This window comes from Chiloscyllium punctatum, chromosome 2 (genome assembly GCF_047496795.1).
Source record: "Chiloscyllium punctatum isolate Juve2018m chromosome 2, sChiPun1.3, whole genome shotgun sequence".
Lineage (NCBI taxonomy): Eukaryota > Metazoa > Chordata > Chondrichthyes > Orectolobiformes > Hemiscylliidae > Chiloscyllium > Chiloscyllium punctatum.
Window position 1 is genome coordinate 116,093,070 of NC_092740.1, and position 23,546 is coordinate 116,116,615.

The window sequence follows — 23,546 nt, forward strand, 5'->3', positions numbered from 1 at the left end:
AGCACAGCACATTCTGTCATGTAAGACTGGACAGTAAGCTCCCTCCTGGACTGATCCAGGTATTGGAACCTCACCTTTGGCAGACCCATCATATGCTCAACAATTCCTACAATGGAGGAAAAGGCTGCACTCAGCCTCAGTCAGAGGTGGTGCAATAGAATCATCAATCCTGGCTGCATAAAATAACTTTCATCTCCTAGTAACTACCCTTGTCAGCACCCAGCCTTTGAAATGAAGCAGGAACATGAGGGTTCGCAAGGTTGTAGGCATCATGGCAGTTTCCAATGCTGATGATCACAGATGGAGCCATATTCTACTGATGATGCCAACTGTGTTATGGCATAGCACACTCATGAGATCTCATATAAATGCCTCGTGGCTCCATTGAGGCAGTCAGTGAATGTCACCTTGATGGCTTCCATGATAGGTAGCCACCCACTCTTCCATAGTAACTCAGAGCAAGATTAGGCCATTCAGCCCTTCAAGCCTGCTCTGCCTTTGTATAATCATGGCAGACCCTCTACCTCAACAACAAAATATTCCCACATTCTTCATACCCTTTGATGCTTTTAGCATCTAAAAAGTTTAATTATCTCTTCTTTGAATATATTCAGTGACCTGACCTCGACAGCCCTTTGAGGTAGTGAATTCCACAGGCTGACCACCATCTTACTGAAGAAATGTTTCCTCATCTCAGTCCTAAATGGCTTACCCTGTATCCTGAGACTATGACCCCTGATTCTAGGGATCACCCCAAACAAGGTAAACATCATCCATACATCTCATCAGTCCATTAAGTGGGACATGGAGGATGACTGTGGAATGTCTCTACATGGACCTTTGACAGAGGGTCGTTATTTTGATTAATACAACACAAACAATATTGCGCAGATAAAGTAGGAGACTAGAAGTGCTGTATGATTCCTGATATCTTGTTCTCCCATCCCTGCATGGCCCAAGAAAGTCAACATTGTGTAATAGCACACATTGCTGTTTATGTACAATTCAAAGTGAGAGGACATCTGCTCTCTGCCTTCCTGTGGCCGATGAGATCTTAGACTGCATTTGTCAATTGTGACCTGCAAGTACAACTTTTGAGGTTGACTGTTACTAATTCCGCTTCACAGGGATGAGTATCTTTAATCTGCAGTCACTAACAACATGGTCAAGATTACTTGTGACCAGGATTTGTATCCCACCTTTATTAGACCCTCTTGGTCACATACGAGTTTTAGATTACAAATGTCATCAACCTGCACTGTATAAGTGCCTGGTTAATGCAATTACCCCTTGAAGGTTCTCACATAACTGACAAATAGAATGCTCAGCTAGAAATAAAACATTTACTCTGCCCACTCCGACTGTGGTCACAGCCACTGTCCATTTCCAGAATTTGGAGACTGGATCACCTGAGTAATGATTGTGGCTGTGGCCTAAAAATTGCTACTTAATTTTAATGAAAACAACAAATGCTGGCAATCATAGTGGGTCAGACAGCACCCATGGAGAGCAAGCAAGCTAATGTTTCATGTCTAGATCACTCTTTGTCAGAGCTGAAGTGAAGTGTGGAGAGAACAGCATTTGTGCTATAGTTTGAGGTGTGTGTGTGAGCGAGGGGGGGTGGGAGGGAAGGTGGGGGTGGTGTCCTGGCAGGAGATACAGCACTGTTCTGCCATTCTCACATTCTGATGACTTCAATCTGAACTATCAACATCTTCTCTCCACCAGCACCCTACAACCATTACTCCCACACCTACACCACCTTTCCCCCCCCCCAAACTACAGTATAAATGCAGTCCCTTCCATACTTCACTTGAGCTCCGATGAAGAGTCATCTGGACTCAAAATGTTAGCTTGCTCTCTCCATGGATGCTGCCTGACCCACTGTGATCTCCAGCATTTTTTGTTTTCAGTACAGATTCCAGCACCTGCATTAACTTGTTCATACTGTTTATTTTTAAGTTCTGAATGGTTAAAGGACATACAGTTCTTCTAGAAATCTCAGTAAATCTTTTTGTTTGGTGAGGTCTGGGGGGGAACTACTTCTTAAGCAGTGTAAGGCTGCAATGTATTGCAAAATAAATCTATTCTTTCTATTCAAAGATGTTATTACATATCTCTGGAGCAGGTGGGCCTTGAACTTAGGTCTCTTGGCTCAGAGGTGGAGGTATCTGTGCACCACAAGAGTCCTTCCCTGGCTGTCTTGAAGCACCAATCTCTCGGCTAACAGCCAAATGTGCTGACCAATTGTGTCACAGAGACAGGCCAAAATAAATCAACAATTGTTTCTCAACCCAGAAGTTTCATTACACGCAACTGAGCCACCCTCCCTGCACCAAAATCCCTGTGACTATTTTTTTAACCCGCCAATAAATCACTGAGCAGCCAATTCAATATTTATATACAAAGCCCATTAAGGGCAATGCGAACCATCAAATTTGAGGGGGAGGTAGGGACCGTTGGAAGGATCTATGTCAAAATGGAGTTGGAGGAGGAAATAAAGCATTGTATTCCCTGTAACGTCCAACTCCCTCTAAAGACATCCTGAGCATTGATGCACACCACATATTCCTTCTCAAAAGTCACCCAGGCATGAACATAACGGCAGAAGAGGTGCAGACAGTCAGCAGAGATGACTCCCTGCACAGCTTGGCCAGACCTAGGAGCAGATCCATGAGGAGGTCCGCCTATTTGCCCATATCCCTCTGCACCAGATTACGAAAGATCAGGAGGGTGGGACTGAAGTGCAACCAAAACACAGCACATATTAAAGGACAATTTAGTGTTTGTCAACCTCTTGCAAAGCAACTACCAGGGTGCACACCATAATCAAAGCTATTGTGAGCTCGAGGGTCAACAGCATTAGTTTCATTGTTCTGGTGAAAAACTGATGTAAAAACCCTGAGTGGAATGATCTTGGCTCTTGCAAATGCCTATTGCTCGTTTGTCAAGTTACTTGGCAAAAAACTGTGTAAATTCAGTAGAATTTCTGCTGATTGTGATGCTGAAAATTAATCTTGAATTAAAACCCACATATAATGGAACATTAACTTGCCTATTTTTCAATGTTCAGTAGTTTTATTTGCATCCAGTGTTAAAACAAGAGGTAGAAAAAGATGAACTCACGCTCTGATCATCATCTTCACTCTTCATATGTTCTGCTATGAATCTAACACCATCAACTGCCTCTTGAAAGCTGGAATTGACCTTTGTTGATCCCTTCTTCCTTAGATCTTGATGGTCTGACAGATCTCTTAAATGCCAGCTGTATTCCTTTGTTGACTCTGGGTTGATGTAGCATGTTTGAACATCTGTGTGATCCTCCTTGCCATTTGGACAAGTTGATGTCTGCTCCCTGCTGATTCTGTCCTTCAGACTTCGAGTCTCTGGGCGCGTCATGAATAAGAGGGTGGGCAGCTTTTTGAGAAACATGTGTTTCACCCACTCGGGCATGGTGTGGGTACTGGGTGACCGATGGTGCACATTCAATACACAGACACTGGTAACTATTGAGAAGGTGACCAGCACCATGGTAAACATCAGGTATTTGCCTAACAGGGGCACATCCAGAGAGGTTGGAGGAACAATCTTGGAGATGAGCAGTAAGAAGACAGTTAATGCCAGCAGGACAGAAATGCAGAGCGTAATTTTCTCACCGGAATCTGAGGGCAAGTAGAACACCAGGATCGCAAGTGACGTTATCAGCACACAGGGGATGATCAGGTTAATGGTATAAAATAATGGCTTTCTCTTGATGATAAAATCATATGTAATATCAACATATGTTGGGTCAGTTGGTATCTCATTCCTTCTCCCTGGAAGGGAGACAATATCCCATTCCCCACTGGGTTTGAAGTCATCTCTGCTTGCAACGTCGCTGCTTAGGACTAAATCAATTTCAGTACGATCGTATGTCCACGACCGAAATTTCAGGGTGCAGTTCTGCTGATCGAAAGGGAAGTGCTTCACTTCAATTCTGCAGGCGCTCTTATAGATGGCCGGAGGCAGCCAGAACACGTCTCCGTTGTTGTACACAATTGCATTCGTATAAAGCGACACTTCATAGGTTCCATCAGCACTGAAAGGAAAGAAAAAGGCCAAGAGAGCAGTTTATGACTAGGTTCTCAAAATAATTTGTGAGATTTAATCAATTCCTCGCCTCATCTGGCTGTAAGCTTCCATTGGTATTTCATACTGATGGTATCACTACACCCCAAAGATTGCAATGGGTTCAAGAAGATGGTTCACCACTAAAATCACAAGGGCAATTAGAAATGGGCAATAAATGATGGACTAACCAGCAATGACCACATTCAATTTTAAAAAAAAAGCACTGTCAGGATTTGGGCATGTGTGGGTGAGTAGGGGCGTAAGAGGGAGGGAAGAGTTACAGGACTAATTAAAAACAGTATAGTTCACAAAGTCTCATATGTCAGATGCTTTCCAATTAAAGCATTTGAGTGTATGAACTCAAGAGGTAGTCTTTCTAATTCAGCTGCAGACCTAATAATAAAAAAGAAAATTGATCATTGGGCATTTTATTGCTATTTATTTAACGTTATTTAATTAATTATTTCCTACTGACTTTTGGGAGCTTTATATGGAAACACAGAAAGTGAGGGAGAGAGACCTTGAGGGCAAGAGGGACAAAAAATAACCCCACCAATCTTTCATCTAGAAATTCATTCCGCACTTTCTATGTTTCTTGATACCTTTCCTGAATGTAATTTTCCCTAGTTTGTAGATGTCTCATGTTCTACTTCATTGTTTAACTTAAAGTACTGTTCCTGACTGACTTCAGCAATCTTATTTGCCTCTATAGAATTATCTCTTGGAAGCCTGTTTCCAGGCTAAAGTGCTTAATTTTCTTTTCCTATCATTGAGACTTCAGGCACTAAGAATTGGTCTTGTAACCCCACTTTTTCTGTCCTACCTTCAGGTTTGGAAAGGAATTGGAGATCATGAATTGCACCAAAGCCGCTTGATTGCCTTGAAGATTTTCCACTGCTGGAGTCAACTATTAGAGGAAGAAGAGGATTATTCCCCAAATTTCTTCCTCCTTCACTCTCCCAAAGAATCAAAGCCACAAGATGTAACGGAGTACTTTCTCACAAACTCGACACTCACAGCAGTTATTTGAGACATGGAGAAGTGTAGACAAGTGTCTCCCCTTCAAAGCCCTCCTCCCATTGTCAGCTTGTAGTATTCAATTTATGAAGATGTGAAAATCCTGCGTAACAGTGGTCATATATTGAAACTATTTAAATGTTTAAATTGTGCTCATGAGGTCTGTTCTCATCAGTGCACTTCAACGCAGGGTAATTAGTGTCGCAATTACATCAATAAACTGACTCAGCAGTGCAAGTAAATAAAGATTAAAAATTTGTTTAATATTGACATTAATGGTAGTAAAATAAAAATATGAAGTGCTTAGTTCTCAGCAAACATTTTAAAGTTCCTGGATGATGCTGGGAAGGCCATCACTGATTGTCCTTGATAGAATAAGCCTCCTCTTTAATCATTATCGGCTTTGTGGTGAAGGCACCCAGCAGCGATGGTGAGTAAGGAATACCAGGATTTTAACCCAGCGACGACAAAAGAACAGCAATATAGGATATGACAATGGCACACTGGTGATATCATGGGACTGATAATCCAGAGCCCCAGGCTAATATACTGGGGATTCAACAGTGAAAGTGGAATTCAATAAACTCTGGAATAAAAGCTAATCTATTGGTGAACGTGTGCCGACTGCAAAACCCATCTGGTTCACTACTGTTGTATTAGGAAAGGACAGCAGCCATTTCACCTAGTCTGGCAGACATGTATTTCCAGGGCCCAAAGAATGCGGCTTATTCTTAACTGCCCACTGAAATGGCACGGAGAGTCAATTAGGAATGGACATCTAATGCCAACCTTGTTAGAATTGCCAACATCCCTTGCAAGAATGAAGAAAAGAATTCTGACCTTAAAAGGCATCTTGAAGGTATCACTTTTCCTTGAACCTGCTACCCTTGCCCTTCTGGTTAAAAGAGGTCAGTGGTTTCAGAGTACATTTGAAGAACTTTGGCAAGTTGCTTGTAAGCACTGCAGGTATGTTGCATTGATGATGGAGGAAGGGAATCCTTAAGGTGAATTTTAAGATCGATCAGCATTAGAACTTGGGCTAACAAGTGTAAATTGTAATCTGAAAAATCCTGAGGTACACTTCCAGAAAATAGCACTCCCCACTGGGAGAGAGCCAAAATGGCTCTCTTCAAAGCCATTGGATTGATAAAGCACAGGAGGCCTTTGGGCCTATTCTGCCTACACCACCTCTTAACTGGTGCCAATCTTCTGCATTTCCCCAAAAATAAACACACAATTTCTATTCAAATAATCATCCAATGCCCTCTTGAATGCCTCAATTCGGGCAACTTCAAAGACTCTCTGCATTTACAATTACTCTTTTTATAATGTGGAGGTGCCAGTGTTGGACTGGGGTGGATAAAGTTAAAAATCACCCAACACCAGGTTATAATCCAACAGGTTTATTTGGAAGCAATAGGAAGCTAGTGTGATTTTTAACTGTTTTTATGATAAGAGATATTTTAGTCACCTCTCAAATACATTTTTATAGATTATAGATAAATTTTAATGAACCCTGTTCAGACATGTTATACCTCTAGGACTTGAACCCAAGCCTGCTGGTTCAGAGGTAGGGACCCTACCATTCCTACACAACAGCCCAAAGCTGCTCTTGCTGATGGTTGAACTCACATCCTGAGCATTTCATTCACCTCTATACTGTCACTATAAGTACCATGAATTTACCAAACTTGCCACTCCAGTCAGATATTTTGCACATTATGTTCTGAGTATAGTACATAATTGCCAGGTAACACAAAAGGGCCCCATCAAATGAAGAGGGGAAAAATGACGAAATAGTGACTTACTTGTTATATAACACTATATCAGGGAGCCAAAGATGTCGAGAAGATATTCTGAGTTTATCGATCCCTTCATAGTTTGCAGGATCCCATCTTAGTCTATAGTCATTCCATTCCTATTTGAACAATTATACATCATGAATGATTAAAAGGTAAATTTTACATTTTTGTTAAATACCATTATGGCAATTGATCAGGTAGGAGTTCAATAAGAGTGTTTCAATATTAGTCTTTTCAAAGACAGGTGATGAAGCATCTAACCATTTAATTGAAGAATTATGACCAATGAAAAATCTGCTATATCAAATTGAATGCGTCAACTATGGTGCAATTCCCATTCTTCACATTTTGTCTGTTGCACATGATGTTTCAGGGCAGCACCGTGGTTTGCATTGCTACCTCACAGTACTCTGGATTTGAGTTCAATTCCAGTGGAAAACAACGAGAAATTATGAAACAAAGGGCTGAGTATTGCTCATTTTGGCCAATTTGGAGTTGCATTGTATTTTCTTTTAGACAATTTCTTTGACAGTTTTACCAAACTTGCTACATTAATTACCTACTGCACCCTTATGGCATCTGTCATGTCCAATTTACAATTCCATTTTACCATACACTGTTCTCAGAGCAATTTTTCACTCAGCCATCATTTGCCCAAAGACCAGCACTCCTTGTATTCACAACATCTTTTAAAGGCTGCTGTACAACAGGACAACTGGAAATAACCAGGCACATTGAGGTTCAACAGCTGTCAGCTTCACAGTTACGAGGAAAGGATGGCCTTCCACTACTAGAGCCCTCAGGTCCTGTTCTAGCACAGTTCCATCACAGTGTCCTGACACATGTGGAGCCTGCATCTGTATTGTGCCTCACATCCCAAGGAAAAGGATTTGGGAGTGAGAAAACTCTGGGCCTCCTGCACACCCCATACATTGTGAGGGGCCCTGTAGCATCGACTGCTCCCTGAGATGGGTGCTATTGGCTCCATGGGAGTCTGCTGCTACTCCTGGGCTTGCCATTGACCCTGTTCCTGCTTCAAATGTGAGGACTGCAGATGCTGGAAATCAGAATCTGGATTAGAGTGGTGCTGAAAAAGCACAGCAGGCCAGGCAGCATCCGAGGAGCAGGAAAATCAACGTTTCGGGCAAAAGTGCTTCATCAGGAATGAAGGCAGGAAGCCTCCGAGGTGGAGAGATAAATGGGAGGGGGTGGGCTGGGGAGAAGGTTGCAAAGAGTACAATAGGTGGACAGGGGTGGGGATGATGGTGATAGGTCAGAGAGGAGGGTAGAACGGATAGGTGGGAAGGAAGATTGGCAGGTCTGGAGGAAGTGGGAGGATTTGAAGGAGAAATTGTTAAGGGTGAGAACCAGTTCAGCCAAACGAATGAGAGTGTCAGTGGAAGGGTACTGTTGGGGACGTCGGGAGAGGAAGAAATGGAGGGCCCACTTCCTCCAGACGAAAGTGGTAGCCATGGGCACTCGCATGGGCCACAGCTATGCCTGTCTCTTTGTCAGCTACATAGAATAGTCCATCTTCCGTAGTTGCACTGGCACTACTCCCCACCTCTTCCTCTGCTACATTGATGACTGCATTGGCGCCACCTCGTGCTCCCGCGAGGTTGAGCAGTTATCAACTTCATCAACACATTCCAACCTGACCTCCCCTTCCTGGACCTCTCCACCTCCATCAATGACAACCGACTTGACACTGACATTTTTTACAAACCCACCGACTCCCACTGCTACCTGAGTTACACCTCTTCCCACCCTACCTCCTGCAAAATTGCTATCCCGTATTCCCAATTCCTCCACCTCTGCCATATCTGCTCCCAGGAGGACTAGTTCCACCACAGAACACACCAGATGGCCTCCTTCTTTAAAGATCGCAATTTCCCTTCCCACATGGTTGAAGATGCCGTCCAACACATCTCATCCACATCCCGCATCTCCGCCCTCAAACCCAACCCCTCCAACCATAACAAGGACAGAACCCCCCCGGTCTTCACCTTCCACCCTACCAACCTTCACATAAGCAGCATCATCCACCGACATTTCAGCCACCTCCAAACGGACCTCACCACCAGGGATATACTTCACTCCCCACCCCTTTCACTTTCCGCAAAGACCATTCCCTCTATGACTACCTGGCCAGGTCCACGCCCCCCCAACAAAAACCACCCTCCCATCCTGGCACCTTCCCCTGCCACCGCAGGAATTGCAAAACCTGTGCCCACACCTCCCCCCTCGCCTCCATCCAAGGCCCCAAAGATCCTTCCACATCCATCAAAGCTTCACCTGCACATCCACCAATGTCATTTACCTGCACATCCACCTGGCAATCTTCCTTCCCACCTATCCATTCCACCGTCCTCTCTGACCTATCACCGTCATCCTCACCCCCATCCACCTATTGTACTCTTTGCTACCTTCTCCCCAGCCCCAACCTCCTCCCATTTCTCTCTCCACCCCAGAAGTCCATGCCTTCATTCCTGATGAAGAGCTTTTGCCTGAAACTTCGATCTTCCTGCTCCTCTGATGCTGCCTGACCTGCTGTGCTTCTCCAGCACCACTCTAGTCCAGACCCTGTTCCTGCTGCATTTGCTTTCATTTTCTCAGGTAGTCAGTCACAGTCACTAACAGTCGAGAGTGTAGTGCTGGAAAAGCACAGCAGGTCAGGCAGCATCTGAGGAGCAGGAGAATCGACATTTCGGACAAAAGCCCTTCATCAGGAATGACATGTGCCTGAAATGATGATTCTCCTGTTCCTTGGATGCTGTCTGACCTGCTGTGCTTTTCCAGCACGACACTCTCGACTCTGAGGTCCACCATCTGCAGTCCTCAGTTTCTCCACAGTCACCAACATCCCAACAGTGAGAGGTCCAGCACTCTCAGAGGAGAAGGCATGAGTTTCTCTGATCTCAGTGGAGTCATCAGTGGCATACCCTGTAGATGAGGCTGAGCACACTTCACCACATATTGAAACACGCTGCACTCCTCGAATAATAGACACGTCTCCATCGATGCAGCATTCCCTCTCATTGTCTTACTGGCTATGTGGGCCTCTGACACCCTTGTGTAACAGCAACTTCCAGACCAAACGTCATTGCCAAGATTGGTGTACTGATGTCAACTACCAAGTGTAGAACATTGAAGTGGCTGTACATGTTTACAGCCACACAGCTTCGAGGAAATATTGCTTGGGCGGAACAGTCTAGGGACTGTGCTTGTGAGTGATGTTACTGGGGCTCACTGCCAATAGCAACCTCCCCTTCACTGCACTGAGCACTAAACCTCACCCAGTTTTCGACGTGGCCATGTTTAAACTAACGTGTATGGTCTTTGCTGTACAAGAAGCTGGCACATGCTGTAGGTGTTAACAGCAAGATGTTCCCCATCCCACAGATACCAACTAAGAAGTTGGCTGTCTGTGTGGCTGTGCAAAAGACAGCACTGATAAACTTTGGCTCTGGTTGTAGCGCTAATGCACTAAAAACTATGGCAGGGAAGGCAATGCGAGACATGAATGCTGTGATCATGGAGATAGATGCTAATTGTGTGAGTATTAAGACAGGAAGCAAGGAGCCTTGTAAAACAGCCTTGTCCAATCTGTGAGCTGGATTCTGGCCCCTGTATGTAAAATATCTCTAAGTAGCTTTCCAATGCTCAATGCCAATGCATTCTGCAATGAAAAGCAATGTCCTGTAGGTTTTGTGCTTTGTGAGCAACCTGCCTGGAGAGGTGCCACAATATGTTGGCAGATTCTGGAGGCCAACGTCTGTGGAGAAGGTGTGCATTTGGCTGGTTTCTGGGGACAAAGGGTGCATGTGACTGGTGAAGGTGGTTTCAGAGCCAGCAGCGAGGTGAATTCCTCAGGTCCCTGCTCTTGTTTCCATGTGATTTACCCAATGTCTAGACTTTTTCAAGAATTTGGTAAGATAGAAAGCTGAATATTGAAGAGGTGAATAGTACTGTCAACAAGGCATTTATCAAGTAACAATCCCCTTACTTGGCAACTTGTTGTTGCCTGGTGATGAGCTCACCACACTACATGTGAAAACCACAAAAGATGGAATGAGTTGCTCCCACCATTGAGATAGGCCTCACTGGGCTTCTCATCAAATTCAGATCCGACTCACATATCTCGCTACAGCCCATATTGCTTAGACCCCTTCAAGATTCCGCCCATAAGGATGAAAAAAAGTTAATTTAATAAATTCAATTTTTAGCTAAATAAAATACTGCAGAATAATCAGAATGAAAATTCAACTTTTGAAGAAGTCATATCAGATTCAAAACATTAACTCTGTTTCTCTTTCTATAGGTGGCTGCCAGATTGGCTGCGTTTCTCTCGGACTCTGTTATTAATCCATTTCGAGTTGTCTGTTACAATTTAATCTACAGTTGTGCCATCATCTGACTCTTTGTTGACAGTTTGCTGATTGTCATTAACAGGGGTTCTCACTGACTTCAAAATGGACTTTATATGTTGAAATCTATGCCCAAGCTGCACTGTTGGCAGTGATGTCTTTTGGATGAAATATAAAATCAGGCCTCTCTTGTACTTGTGGGTGGGCACAAAAGATCCCATAACACTACTTTGAAGAAGCATGGGTGAGTAATTCATTGTGCTATGACCAATAACACTCAACTAACACAGCAAAAACAGATGATCACATTGCTGTTTGTGGGAGCTCACTGCATATACATAGGCTGCTGCATTTCCTATATCATAGCAGTGACTGCACTTCAAAAGTACTTCACTGGCAGTAAAATGCTTTGGGATGTCCTGTGCATATCAATAGTACTATACAAATAAAAGTCTTTCTTTTCTCTATCACATTCTAGACATCTGCAAAATAAGACACTGAAGACAGAAGCACCTTACGATAAAAAAATTCTACCATAAATGTAATAAAATAGTATAGTTGTGAATATGACACTCACACACAGTCCATAACAGCCAGTTTTCAGTGTCATATTTGGAGTTAGGTGGTTCAGATTCAAATTCTGTTTAGATAACTTTGAGGAAAGTGGCAAAGATATCGAATGAAACTTGTCTGTCCTACTTCATATTATTGCACAATCTGCAGCATTCCTCTTTGAACGTTCTCCATCACTACAGATACTTATCATTGTCGATGCATACTCCTAACCACGTTAATGATCTGATGAAAGACTTTCTTCTGCTTGCTAGATAATGTTACAGAGATGAAACAGGTCATCAATGGGATAATGAGCGCTGGTGTCAGAAAATGAAAGTGGGGTCATCTAGGAGACCAGGGTTCTGAAGAGTCTGCTTCAATTTTGGGGAAAGACAATGTTAATGGTCCCAATTTCTGACTAAGGTAAATTTACGACTGGTTCTGAACTGGATTTTGAACAAGGTAACAACAGATGGCAGTGAAAGAGTTAAGAATGGCTTTGGAAAGGTCATTGTTATTAGCATATATATGGAACCTGATCGCAGAACTTTGGATTATGGTGTCAAGGTACAGTTTAAAGGCTTAAGTAAGGTAAAGTGACAATGGATAAACCTTTAAGCAATCTTAGAGGGGATATTGATGATGCCGTCAAAGGAGATGCCAGAATGAAAGCTGTTTTGGTGAACTGGTAACAGCCATTTCCGAGATCTGGGTAAAGGGGAAATGTTTACGATGGACGATGTGGCCCAACATGTGGATGGATGTATAACTCAAGAAGAACAATGAGGGTCACTACAATATGATCACACTCCCACTGAATGTAATTTGTGGCCTTGGTTTGAAGGCCATATTCAGAAATAGCATGAGGAGAAGGAACGAATGAGAAACAAATTCTGTGTTAGGGCAGATTGGGATCTTGGAGGAAGGATTAGTATGGTGGCCAGGAAGTGAGCCTTCAGTAGAAGTAACTTATAGGAAAAAGTGACAAAGAAGCTGATAAGTTCCTGGCACTTGTTGGATGTTAAATCAGAGTAAGCAAGAAAGATTGATTTAAGGAGTTGTTTCTTTGTGGGAAAAGAGGTCACACATCATCTCTACATGTATTTGGAAAAGTCTGTGCTCTTGATGATTCTATATTCTGAAGCAACGGTCTAAGTTGGCTTCCTTTCAATGCAATTCATTTTAATACAGGTTGTTCTGCTCTAACATGACAGTTGTGTTCCTTTGCAACCTCATGCTATGGAAAACCGCTATTGAAAATTGCACTGTTATTTGCTTCTTGCATATGAGATTATTTTTCAGATGCAGTATGAAGAATATATGTTAACGTAAGCAACAGTCATCTTCTGAACCAAAATACAAGGCCTCATTCAAATAGGTTGATAGAATTCTTCTAGATGAAGAATTTCATAATTAAGTATAGATTCAAATTACACATTTGGCTCATCATGGTTCCAATATTTCAAATGTGTGATTAAGCACATTGAGGATAAATCATACAAACCTGAGTGAGCCAGGCATTTGTTGTCATTATCTGTTCCCTCTCATTCTGGAGAAAAATAAAAATCACATAAAAATATCTTCATAAATCACTGCAAATCGTACAGCAAAGTGTTATGATATAATTAAAACTGAAAACATGAGCAAAATATAATTCAACAGATGAATAGATTGTCATCATTTAAAGTGTTACATCAAGAAAACCCCACATCTGTGGTTTCTCTTTGATTTTCACTGTTCCTTTCAGTGCAATACCATTACAATGGTTCTATAAATTGTGGAATTTTAAGCACAAATGACATTCAATACCAAGAGAGTTACTGCTATCATTTGCACTGGTTTTACAATCATCACATGAGAAGCAGGCCCTGTTCATAAAATTTACCACATCCCTAAGGGGGAGTTAATTATCAGTGCAGTTTTAAGCTACTTGTCCTCATTTAACAAACATTGTTCGACTCCCCTCCCACCCCAACCCCTACAACAGGCTTGCAGCTAAAGATGTAAATATACAGCGAACCATGAGTCATGGCTTTGCATCAATGCCTCTTCAGTGGACCTGGCATGCGTTAGACTCGTTTCATTCAAACTGACTCCTCTGATGCTGTCTTTCCTGCCAAGACAGTTATATTGGCAATGAAATCCAGAATAGAGGGATATCCTGACTCTGAAGTACCCTATTGAGCATGGTATTATCACCAGCTGGGCTGGCATGGAGATCATCAAGTTTTACATCTTCCAGAGTTGCCACTGAAGAATAACTAGCCCTGCCCATAGAAGCACCATGAACTCCGAAACCAACAGAGGACAAACAGAGGTTGTGTTCGAGACCTTTTGTGGCCCTTCCAGGTTCGGTTGCCACCTGTTCAACTATGTGAATGGTGGAACTATGAGTATAATATTGGCGTGGGGGTGCTGTCACCAACCCATTTCATTGCAAAGTTTATGCCCTGCAACCTTCCCCCTATCTGGGTTGTCCAATGTCATGACCTGACCAACCATCTCATGAAGTACTTGACAGAAAAAGACTAGACTTTCATCACCAGACTTGAGAGAGAAATTAGCTGTGGTATCAAGGAGAAGCTCTGCTATTTCACAGTGGACTTTTGAACAGGAGATGGCTACTGCTGTTTCCTTCTGCTCATTTGAAAAGAACCAAGACCTAACTATGTGATAGACAGGTAATTAGCATTATCAATGAGCAATTCCGACACCCAAACACCTTCTCTCAAACACTTTTCTTCCATCTGGAATTCTATGGTAGACCTGAAATTACTTCCAACTCCATCAGAAAGCATGACATTGACATCAGAAAGAGTCAATATACAAACCTTTCTTGTTGAGAGCTACCACTGTGTATCACCGTACTGGTGCTATAGCATGCCAAAGGAGATAACAACTCTCTCTCCAAGAACATGAAAATCTAGATTATTTCCTGACCTCATTGTAAATACTCAGTCTAGACTGAAAGGCCTATCCTGGCTTTTCTCTCCAGCTTCCAGTAGATGTGAATTAGCAAGCAGGAATATAATAAATCACATTTCATGGTGCAGCTTAATTGCTTCTAAATGGACTGTCATGATGATTGCATGGGATAAACTGGTAGGGCTTTAGTGCTCGTCTCATGGATAAAAATAGAATTGAGAAAATATTGATGGTACTTTTGGCAAGAAGCAACCAAGATGTTCTGCAATGCGTTCAAGGACTAAATTGTACATGCAGTTCTTCCAAATATTAATGTAAAGGATCATATCGTCTAAGGTTCTTAAATTCTTTGCAAAGCCTGCCCAAAAGTGGCGTAAATTCTTAGCCTTGCATAATATTGCCTGGATGTAAATCATTCAACCACAAAAATGTCTTGTTTCATATTTTCCATCTTAAACGTCAATCCTTTTTGATTTCTGGACGTAAAGATTAATCTTTACATAATCATAAGTGAGGTTTGCATCACCTGTAAAGAAGATAGACCAGTTGAAACCTGCTGATGCCAATTTGTGGCACACTATAAAATAAATAAAGAAGGATACTAATGGACATGTCTAAAAGTTCTGAACTTATGATTCCTGCAAAACACAGAAACTGACTCTTGTACTTACATGTAACTAGAAAATATGTATGCATATTTAAACAAAATCACTAATTTAACATTACAGTAGCAGTCACCATAGTCCCACTTTCTCATTAGAAAGACAGATGACAACTGGTGGTGAGTTTCACCTGAGGGTCACCCCTCAGGGAAGGAGAGAGGATGAGCAGGCAGGGCTTTCACTGTAAACTCAGTTGGTATAAAAAGCCACGAATATAATGAATCTGATTTCCCCATCAAATCTCAAGGGCAGGGATTGTCAATTATTAAGAAAATCTCCAGGATGTATTTTAAGAATTCTCCAACTTCCAAATCTTTTACACAAATTACCCCAGGTAATCTTACATGTTTTGAGAAGATGACATCTCATTTTTTCAACTGCGAGGATCGAGAAGTTGATTGCATTTTTTTTCTCCCTCAAGGCAACCCTATCATCTCAGAAATCAATTTCAATGCAGCAACTTTAAGATAAAGATATTCTTCTTTATGTAAAATACAGCTGCAGTCTCACCAAAGTACAATGCAATTACAACAAGATTTTCTTGCCTTTATATCTCATAATCCTTGCAATAAATAATAACATACCACTTTTCCTGTTGCACTGAGGACACACTACCAGTATGAATTGACCTCATTGAATATTCCAGCCATGTTGTTAATCAATATTGCATTTTGCAATACATTCTTATAAAGTTGTGTTAATTTATGCATCACAGTAGCATTGTTTCAACTGAAACTGTATCCACTTACCACACTTATTAGCTGAGATAAGGACACTTTTATTGCAATGGTGACTATCTCGCTGCTGTTTTTTGCAGGTCTGATGAGTCTATTATAGCGATCTGGATGTAAAAGGTAGTTAGCTAGCCGCTCTTCTGCATTTTGAGGCAGGGCACCTATTAGATGAGAAAGTAAATTGATTTGAACAACATTGTTATGTGTTTGATTTTTTAAAACATGTCAATAAAAGTGCAGAATTTCACAACTGACAATTTGGAAGTTCTTCTAGCTTTTGCTTCATTCCTATTTCAACTGTAGCAGGGTAACTGCATGATCTTAAAGAGTTCATGTGCAAAAAACACTCAAACTATTTGAATTGGCATTTCAGGGTTGCACTCATTAATGTGACCAATGATATTTTTGGTTCAAATAACATTGATGCTTACAGTGAGAGTCTGTGATGAGGATACTGCTCAATCCTTCTTGTGCATTATTTGAATTTTCTGATTACAGGTTTCTGGAGAGTTTTAATTCCAGTCTTTATTTGTTGATGGAGGATAATAAAACCATAAATAATTACCAAAATTTAGTAGTCTTAACATCATTATCAGAGTTTCAAACAGCCATGCTTTCGACATGGCTGAGTTATACAGCCGATGCCCATGTATTTGCTGTTAGCTATAGATATGTGTATATCAGTTAGTCACAATTCCCAAGGTTTTGTAAGAAGCGTAATTTTATTTTGTGCCTTTAAAAACTGTGGGCTTCAAGGAGAACAAGCTGTTTTTAAAATGGGGAATTACCAGGACTGCTGCAAAAATTCACAGCAAAAAACCTAATACTGATTGTGAAACTGCTATTTGCGGTTATAGGTTCCTGCATTGTGCAGGTGATTGGGAGCTGAGCATTTATTTACAAGGGAAACTGACTGGCTTCAGCTAACTGGGCAGGTCAGAAATGGAAAGAAGTTACAGAGTCACAGACACACAAAGTAGAAAAGATACAGAAGGGTGTGCTGCAGTTCTTCCCAGCAGAAGCTGGCTGTTCTCTGCAGTAAAAAAATATTAAAACTTGAAGAAAACCAGTTATCTTTCCTGCAGCAGTTACTGTGAGCTGTGACTTTTGAATTGACAAATCATAGACATTTTGCAAATGAATCAGTCACTCTGTGCTTCTTACAGACCAGTGGAAGCTTTCAGAGAAAGATAACTGAACCCCATGGGCTTGGTAAGCTTAAACAGAATCATCCCTATAGCTGAATTGGGATGCAAGGACCACTGAACTAACTGTCCAGTTTTTTTCTACCTCCGCCAATAATCTATTTTCTTTATTTGCTTGTGTGTGTGTGTGTCTGAATAACAGGGAGTCTATGAGGGCATTAGAGTTTCAGCTAGTGCTGTTATATGGCAATGGTTTATAACTGTTTATCTGCAGCTATAGTCTAACAATACTTACAATAAAATTTGTTATTTAGTACAGATACCTGGTCCACGTTTCCATTAAATGTGGTCTAAAAGTCAGGGAAATTGGGACTCAGTGTGTACCTTAGAACAAAACTACCATTTGATACAACTCTAAGAATAGTGTGGCTCAATTTTACAGTGCAAAACCCTACTGGATTGTAACAGTTTCCCAAACAATGGTTCACCACTCCATGCAACATTCAATAAGCTTCTCAAAGCACCAACATCCTAATCCTCAGACCATTCACATTTGCAGTCACTCTGAATGAGAACAGGCAGTCTGCTACATGATTGTGCATATTGCTGACCAGGTAAAAGGTCCTCAAATTGACTTCACGTAAAGTCTTCATAGTCAGCAGAGATAAAAATCATTGCCCTTCCCATTATGGAATGGCTTGATATGAATTGTTGAGAAACAAATATCTGGTACCCTTTGACAATGACAATACACACTGCAGCCATCCACACAAACTGCAAGACTAATTGTTTCCAATATAGTGTATGAAAATAATTTTTCTTCAAAAGGTTCACGCCCACAGAGTAAGAAAAAGCTTCCATCACTGAAATATTCAAGTCCCATTTTAGATTATTTCTATTTGATAGCATTCATCATCAGGACTACTTAATGAGGTCATGCCTGGTTCACATGTTATGGAGGTGCCGATGTTGGACTGGGGTGGACAAAGTTAAAAATCACACACAACACCAGGTTATAGTCCAACAGGTTTATTTGGAAGCACTAGTTTTCAGAGTGCTGCTTCTTCACCAGGTAACAAGTGGGGCAGGATCATAACACAGAATTTACAGCAAAAGATCAGTGTTGTGCAACTGAAATGATCTGGTACTGAACTGAAAATTGTGTCACACTATTCCTAGAGTTGTACCAAATGGTAAAGTTTTGTCCAATATATCATTTTAACTGCATTACACCGTGATCTTTTGCTCTCAATACTGCATCTTATGATCCTGTCCCACTAGTTACCTGATGAAGGAATAGAGCTCTGAAAACTAGAAATTCCAAATAAACGCTTGGGCTATAACCTGGTGTTGTGTGATTTTTAACAATGCCTGGCTTAGTTAGTGCTGTCCTTATAAGTCTTGATGGTGTTTGGATCTTAGTCTGTGCTACTGATACAACTGAAGCAGGAGCAGATTCCACAGGTAGCAGTAAAGGTGCTAACTCATTGCACAACCCATTCTTCCACTCATGTTTCAGTCAGAATGCTTTGTACAAGGATGAACAGGAGACCGTAAACCTTGCGGCGAATTTGCTTTTATCATAATTTTGCCAAAGTGGTACACCACTCTTTTAGAGTCCTTGATCAGTTTGACATAGATGTTGGAATTACCAGTAAATGGTGAATTAGTCATAGCTACAGAGGTTGTGAATCGCAATTGATAGTATTTCCATCAGAATCAGAGGCTGCGAGCTTGAGGGGTCTGAGAATGTAATACAGCGTAGCACTGAAACCTAAAGGAAGCAATTGACAAAATGATAATGTCGATAGACAGTCCAAGGATGTCTCTCTGCTCTGGAAAGCTAACAGCTTTATCAAGATTGAAAGGGCATTGAACAATGACCATCCATGACTTCTGATACAACTGAATGAAAAGTCTGCATAACCATTTTAAAAGATGCAACTTAAACACTGAGAACATTATTCCAAGGTGGCAATAGAGTAGGGCTCCTGAACTAAAGCTCTGACCAGTTTTCTTTCTTCTTTTCTCACTTTTTTTCTTCAGTTTTTTATAACGTTTATTTTCTCGCTACTTACCTTCTACAGAGAGCTCGGTCGTGAGGGCAGCAGCAACAATAGCAGCAGCGAGGGGACTTTGCCAGTTGGCCATGAGGTAGTTGCTGCTCCCAAGCAGAAATCAGGTGGTCGGTGGCAACATGGAAGTGGCTGGCGGCCTGGAGTGACACCAAAGTGGGACTCTGGTGATCTGTGGTGAGACGGTAGCATGGAGGCATGGGAATCGAGAGATCAAGCCAAACACAGGAGAGAGATCAAGCCCTTTTGGGGACCACCCAACATGGAAGGACTGCAGGCCCATGGCTAAAGAAGGACTGTAATTTGGAACTTTTAACTTTATTTCTTCTTTACTACTTTATACTGACAAGAACTGTGACATTGAACTTTTAACTTATTTCATTATTTTTCAAATCTTTACCTAAGATTTTGATTCTCGGTACCTTGTACCTAAGATGACACCATGAATGGTGACATGGTAAACTTTTCACTGTGCTCCTGTATCCCTGTAGTTGATTACAAGTGACATTAAAAACCAATTTGTATTCAAAATTAATGAATGTCAGATGTAGATAATATTAACTTTTCTAGCAACAGAGGCCCAGAGCAATTTTGTATTGTGCAGTGATTCTTCCAAATAACTCAAACAGACACTACACCATCTGTAATTGCAGTGAAAATGTTCTACATTTCACTGCAAATAGCTCTGTAACTGACAAAAATACATTTGTAATTATCAGGAACTACATGGGCATCAGTTGTATAAGTGGTTGCCTTCAGCCACATGGAAAGTATGCATATGAGAAAGTTTGATAATGATGTAATGAGTTATTTGTTATTTATGATTGTTATTTATGAATTTATTATCCACTGTTAATGAATAAGGATTGAGATTAAAGCTTTCCAAGAACTTGTATTTAGAGGGGTCAAGTGCCACGTGAAAAGGATTGAGCAGCAGATTCATCAAATTATAACGGTAAGCTTCAATGTTATATGGACTAAAACAAAAGTTAATGTAAGTACATTGACCTTCAAATGCCAATTCAAATAATTAAGCTTTATTGTATCTTTTTAAGATTATATTTCCCTCAGATTCTGTTGGTAGAACTCTCACCCTTGGTTCAGAAATTTTTCGGTTCAAGTCTCACCCCAGGTCCGATGTGTATTAATCCAGAATAATAGCCCAGGACACTGCAGAGAGGAGACTGCACCATCAGAGCAGTCACCTTTTGGATGAGATTGTACGTATTTTCTAATCAACCTGCTTAGACCTCTGGAACAGGTGGGACTTGAGCCCAAGCGACCAGGCTCAGAGGCAGGAACACTACCATTGTAACACAAGAACTCTCTCGGAGGAAATTATAAACTAAGGCTGTCAGGGATCATAATCTCTTGGGGGGGGTGGGGGGCATAAGAGACACAAAGGCATTCTTTCAACAAATAATGGGGAAATTATGCCTAGTGTGGATGCTGAGAATCATCCTGGAATATTATAAAAACAGTTCATTTTGATCATTATCACACTGCTCTTTGTGGGAGCTGGCAGTGTACAAATTGGCAGTGTAGTTCCTACTGTACAACATGACTGTGCTTTAAAACAGTGGTTCTTGACTGTCAAGTACTTTGGAACACCTGACAGGAACTATATAAATTTAAACCTTTCTTTGTTTTACAAACCAACTATCATCATTTATACAGTGCAGTTGGAAGTTGCTTACTGGGACCATGTGGAATCCCCAGTGTAGCCCCAATGAAATTGCTTAGAGATTGAATATCCCACCAAGCAAGTGCACTACTTTTGGAACCTTTCTTATGTCTCCACTTAAATCAGAGAATTCAGATGATTCTGCTTCATTTAAATAAATAGTTACCCAGGAAATGTTAGACAATTTAAAACCTAGTCTAACCCATGAGTAACTACTCAAGTGATCATCCATCACCTTTCCCTTGCCAACCCCCTCAACCTCCCAACTTAACACACAAAACCCTATTAACATCTACCCTGACAAATCTTGACCTGACAAACCTCATCCTCTTCTACAGGAGCTAACATCTCCCCCTCCTCCAGCACCCAGCACTCCCAAAGATCTGACATCCACCCACCTTTTTGCAGGGCCAACAACTCCTCTCTTCTTTGGATCCAACACCCTACATTCCACCCCCCCCCCCCAAAGGAACCTGACACTGAATCAACCCCCTTTCCCCCCAGTGCAGGACATTACACACACTGCCACCCCTCACCCTCAATATTCAGTAACCCTCCCTCTCCAGGATCTGACACCCGCTTCTCTGCCCACCTGATGAAGGAGCAGCGCTCCGAAAGCTGGTGTTTCCAATTAAACCTGTTAGCCTATAACCTGGCGTTGTGTGATTTTTAACTTCTCTGCCCAGGAATTGACACACCTTATCTTAAGAACTGACAGCCCCCAGCCCCTGTCCTTGGATACAAATTCCCTCTCCATCCCATTGGGATGTGAAAACCCCCACACCCTGGAACCTGACAAACCCTTCCCCCCGGGTTCCAAAGCAAACATACTTCCAACACTGGAAACGATATGCTGACCCACACTGACCTATCCTAAACACTTCAATGTCTGCCTGCTGCCTTCCCACCTAGTACCATGGCAGTCTACTCATCTGGCAGCATATGCATCTGGCACCCGAACCGTCTGAGAATCTTTGTACCTGGTACGCTGCCCATTTGACACCTTACCCAACTAGCACCCTGTCCTACTGGTAATACCCTTCTGGCACTGTAACCTCACACTTAGCTTACTTACTGACCTTTCACAGTAGCTGACACAGAGGCTTTCTGTGAAGCTGAATATGTAAAGCACAGGATATGACAACTACTGCTTCAAAAATGAGTGAATGCTTTTATTTCCCTGGACTGTTCTGCATTAAAAGTATGTTCCACATTTCCAAAGTAACCCTGATCACTTGAATGGCACCACATTCACAAGTACTGACTCCCTCCAACAATGATACTCAGTAGCAGCAGTGTGGATTATTCACCAGATGCACTGCAGAAATTCAAAGCTCCTTAGATAACATCTTCCAAACCTAAGACCATTGCTATGAATAAGAATTTCTGGGTGAGGTTTTGTGCTAAAAGGGCTAAACTGTAAAGTTTACCCTATCCTGAAAGAAAATGTATTATGTTGCTTTTAAAATTATTTATTTCTTAATGTGAAAAGTAAAATGTAAATGTCAATGATTACTTTTGTTATTTTAACAAAGGAAATTATTATTTCTGTAAACATTTTAAAAGCTGAGCTGACACATTGAGTTATATATCAAACTTAAATTTATTCTCAAGTTTCATTCAATTGAATCTTTTGATCTTAGTTTTCATTGTCCATTCAGATCTTTATCAAGATTACATTCGTACAATGTAAAGATTTCACCAGATGGCTCAGGTCATTAACAATAAAAACTTGCTTTTATATTGTGTCTTTACCATATAACAAATCCCAAACTCCAGAGGAATACTGTCAAGCAAAATTTAACGCATAAGGAGGCATTAGGACAAGTTTAGTCGATGAGATAGATTTTAAGCAGAGTCAAAAAGCAAAGATGGGGAGACAGGAAGGGAATTCCAATGCTTAGAGTTAGGTAGCTGAAGACTCAACCAGAAAATTGGACGAACAAGATCAGATTTGGGGGGGCACAACAATCCCAGGGTTGTAGGAACTTGAAGAGGTTACAGAGGAAGTGAACGTCAGTGTAATGCAGATATTTGAAATAAAAAAGTAAGCATTTTAAACTTGAGGCATTAAATAAAACCAAAAGAAAAGATATACTCAATAACAGTCACAGAAAAGTTGTGGTTCAATCTGCGATCTGCTCAGAGTTGATCTTTGCCAGATTGGTGGGAGGATACTGTAATAGACTGTAGGCTGTCTGGATGTGTAGGGAGAAAATTGGCAAAGGTTGCCACTCATAGTCGCTGTCCAATGACACCTACTGGTCAATCAATGTGAGAACAGGAGCAGATCATCCTGCAATATTGTTAAGCACTATTTCTGCAGTGACTGCCCTGACTACAAATGTTGATTGGTCAACTGATTATGGTCAGGAGGATTACTATTGGTTATAAGTGCATTAATCAATACCTTGAGAGGGGTTGTTGAAATGAGAGGAAGGAATTCATGGGAGAAGGAGACTTTTATTTC

At 41.4% G+C, this 23,546-nt stretch overlaps 1 protein-coding gene and 1 pseudogene across 1 annotated transcript in view; one reads left to right on the top strand and one right to left on the bottom strand.

The window, feature by feature from the left end:
* LOC140488024 (neuronal acetylcholine receptor subunit beta-4-like) overlaps positions 1-23,546 on the bottom strand; it is a 52,538-nt gene that overhangs the window by 23,733 nt on the left and 5,259 nt on the right. The window contains exons 2-5 of the mRNA XM_072587605.1: positions 16,188-16,333; positions 13,356-13,400; positions 6,936-7,045; positions 3,127-4,078 (exon numbers count right to left, since the gene is read on the bottom strand). Coding sequence (XP_072443706.1) covers positions 3,127-4,078; positions 6,936-7,045; positions 13,356-13,400; positions 16,188-16,333 — 1,253 coding nt within the window. The remainder of the gene's footprint in view (positions 1-3,126; positions 4,079-6,935; positions 7,046-13,355; positions 13,401-16,187; positions 16,334-23,546) is intronic.
* LOC140493622 (actin, muscle 1A-like) lies at positions 14,297-14,814 on the top strand (annotated as a pseudogene).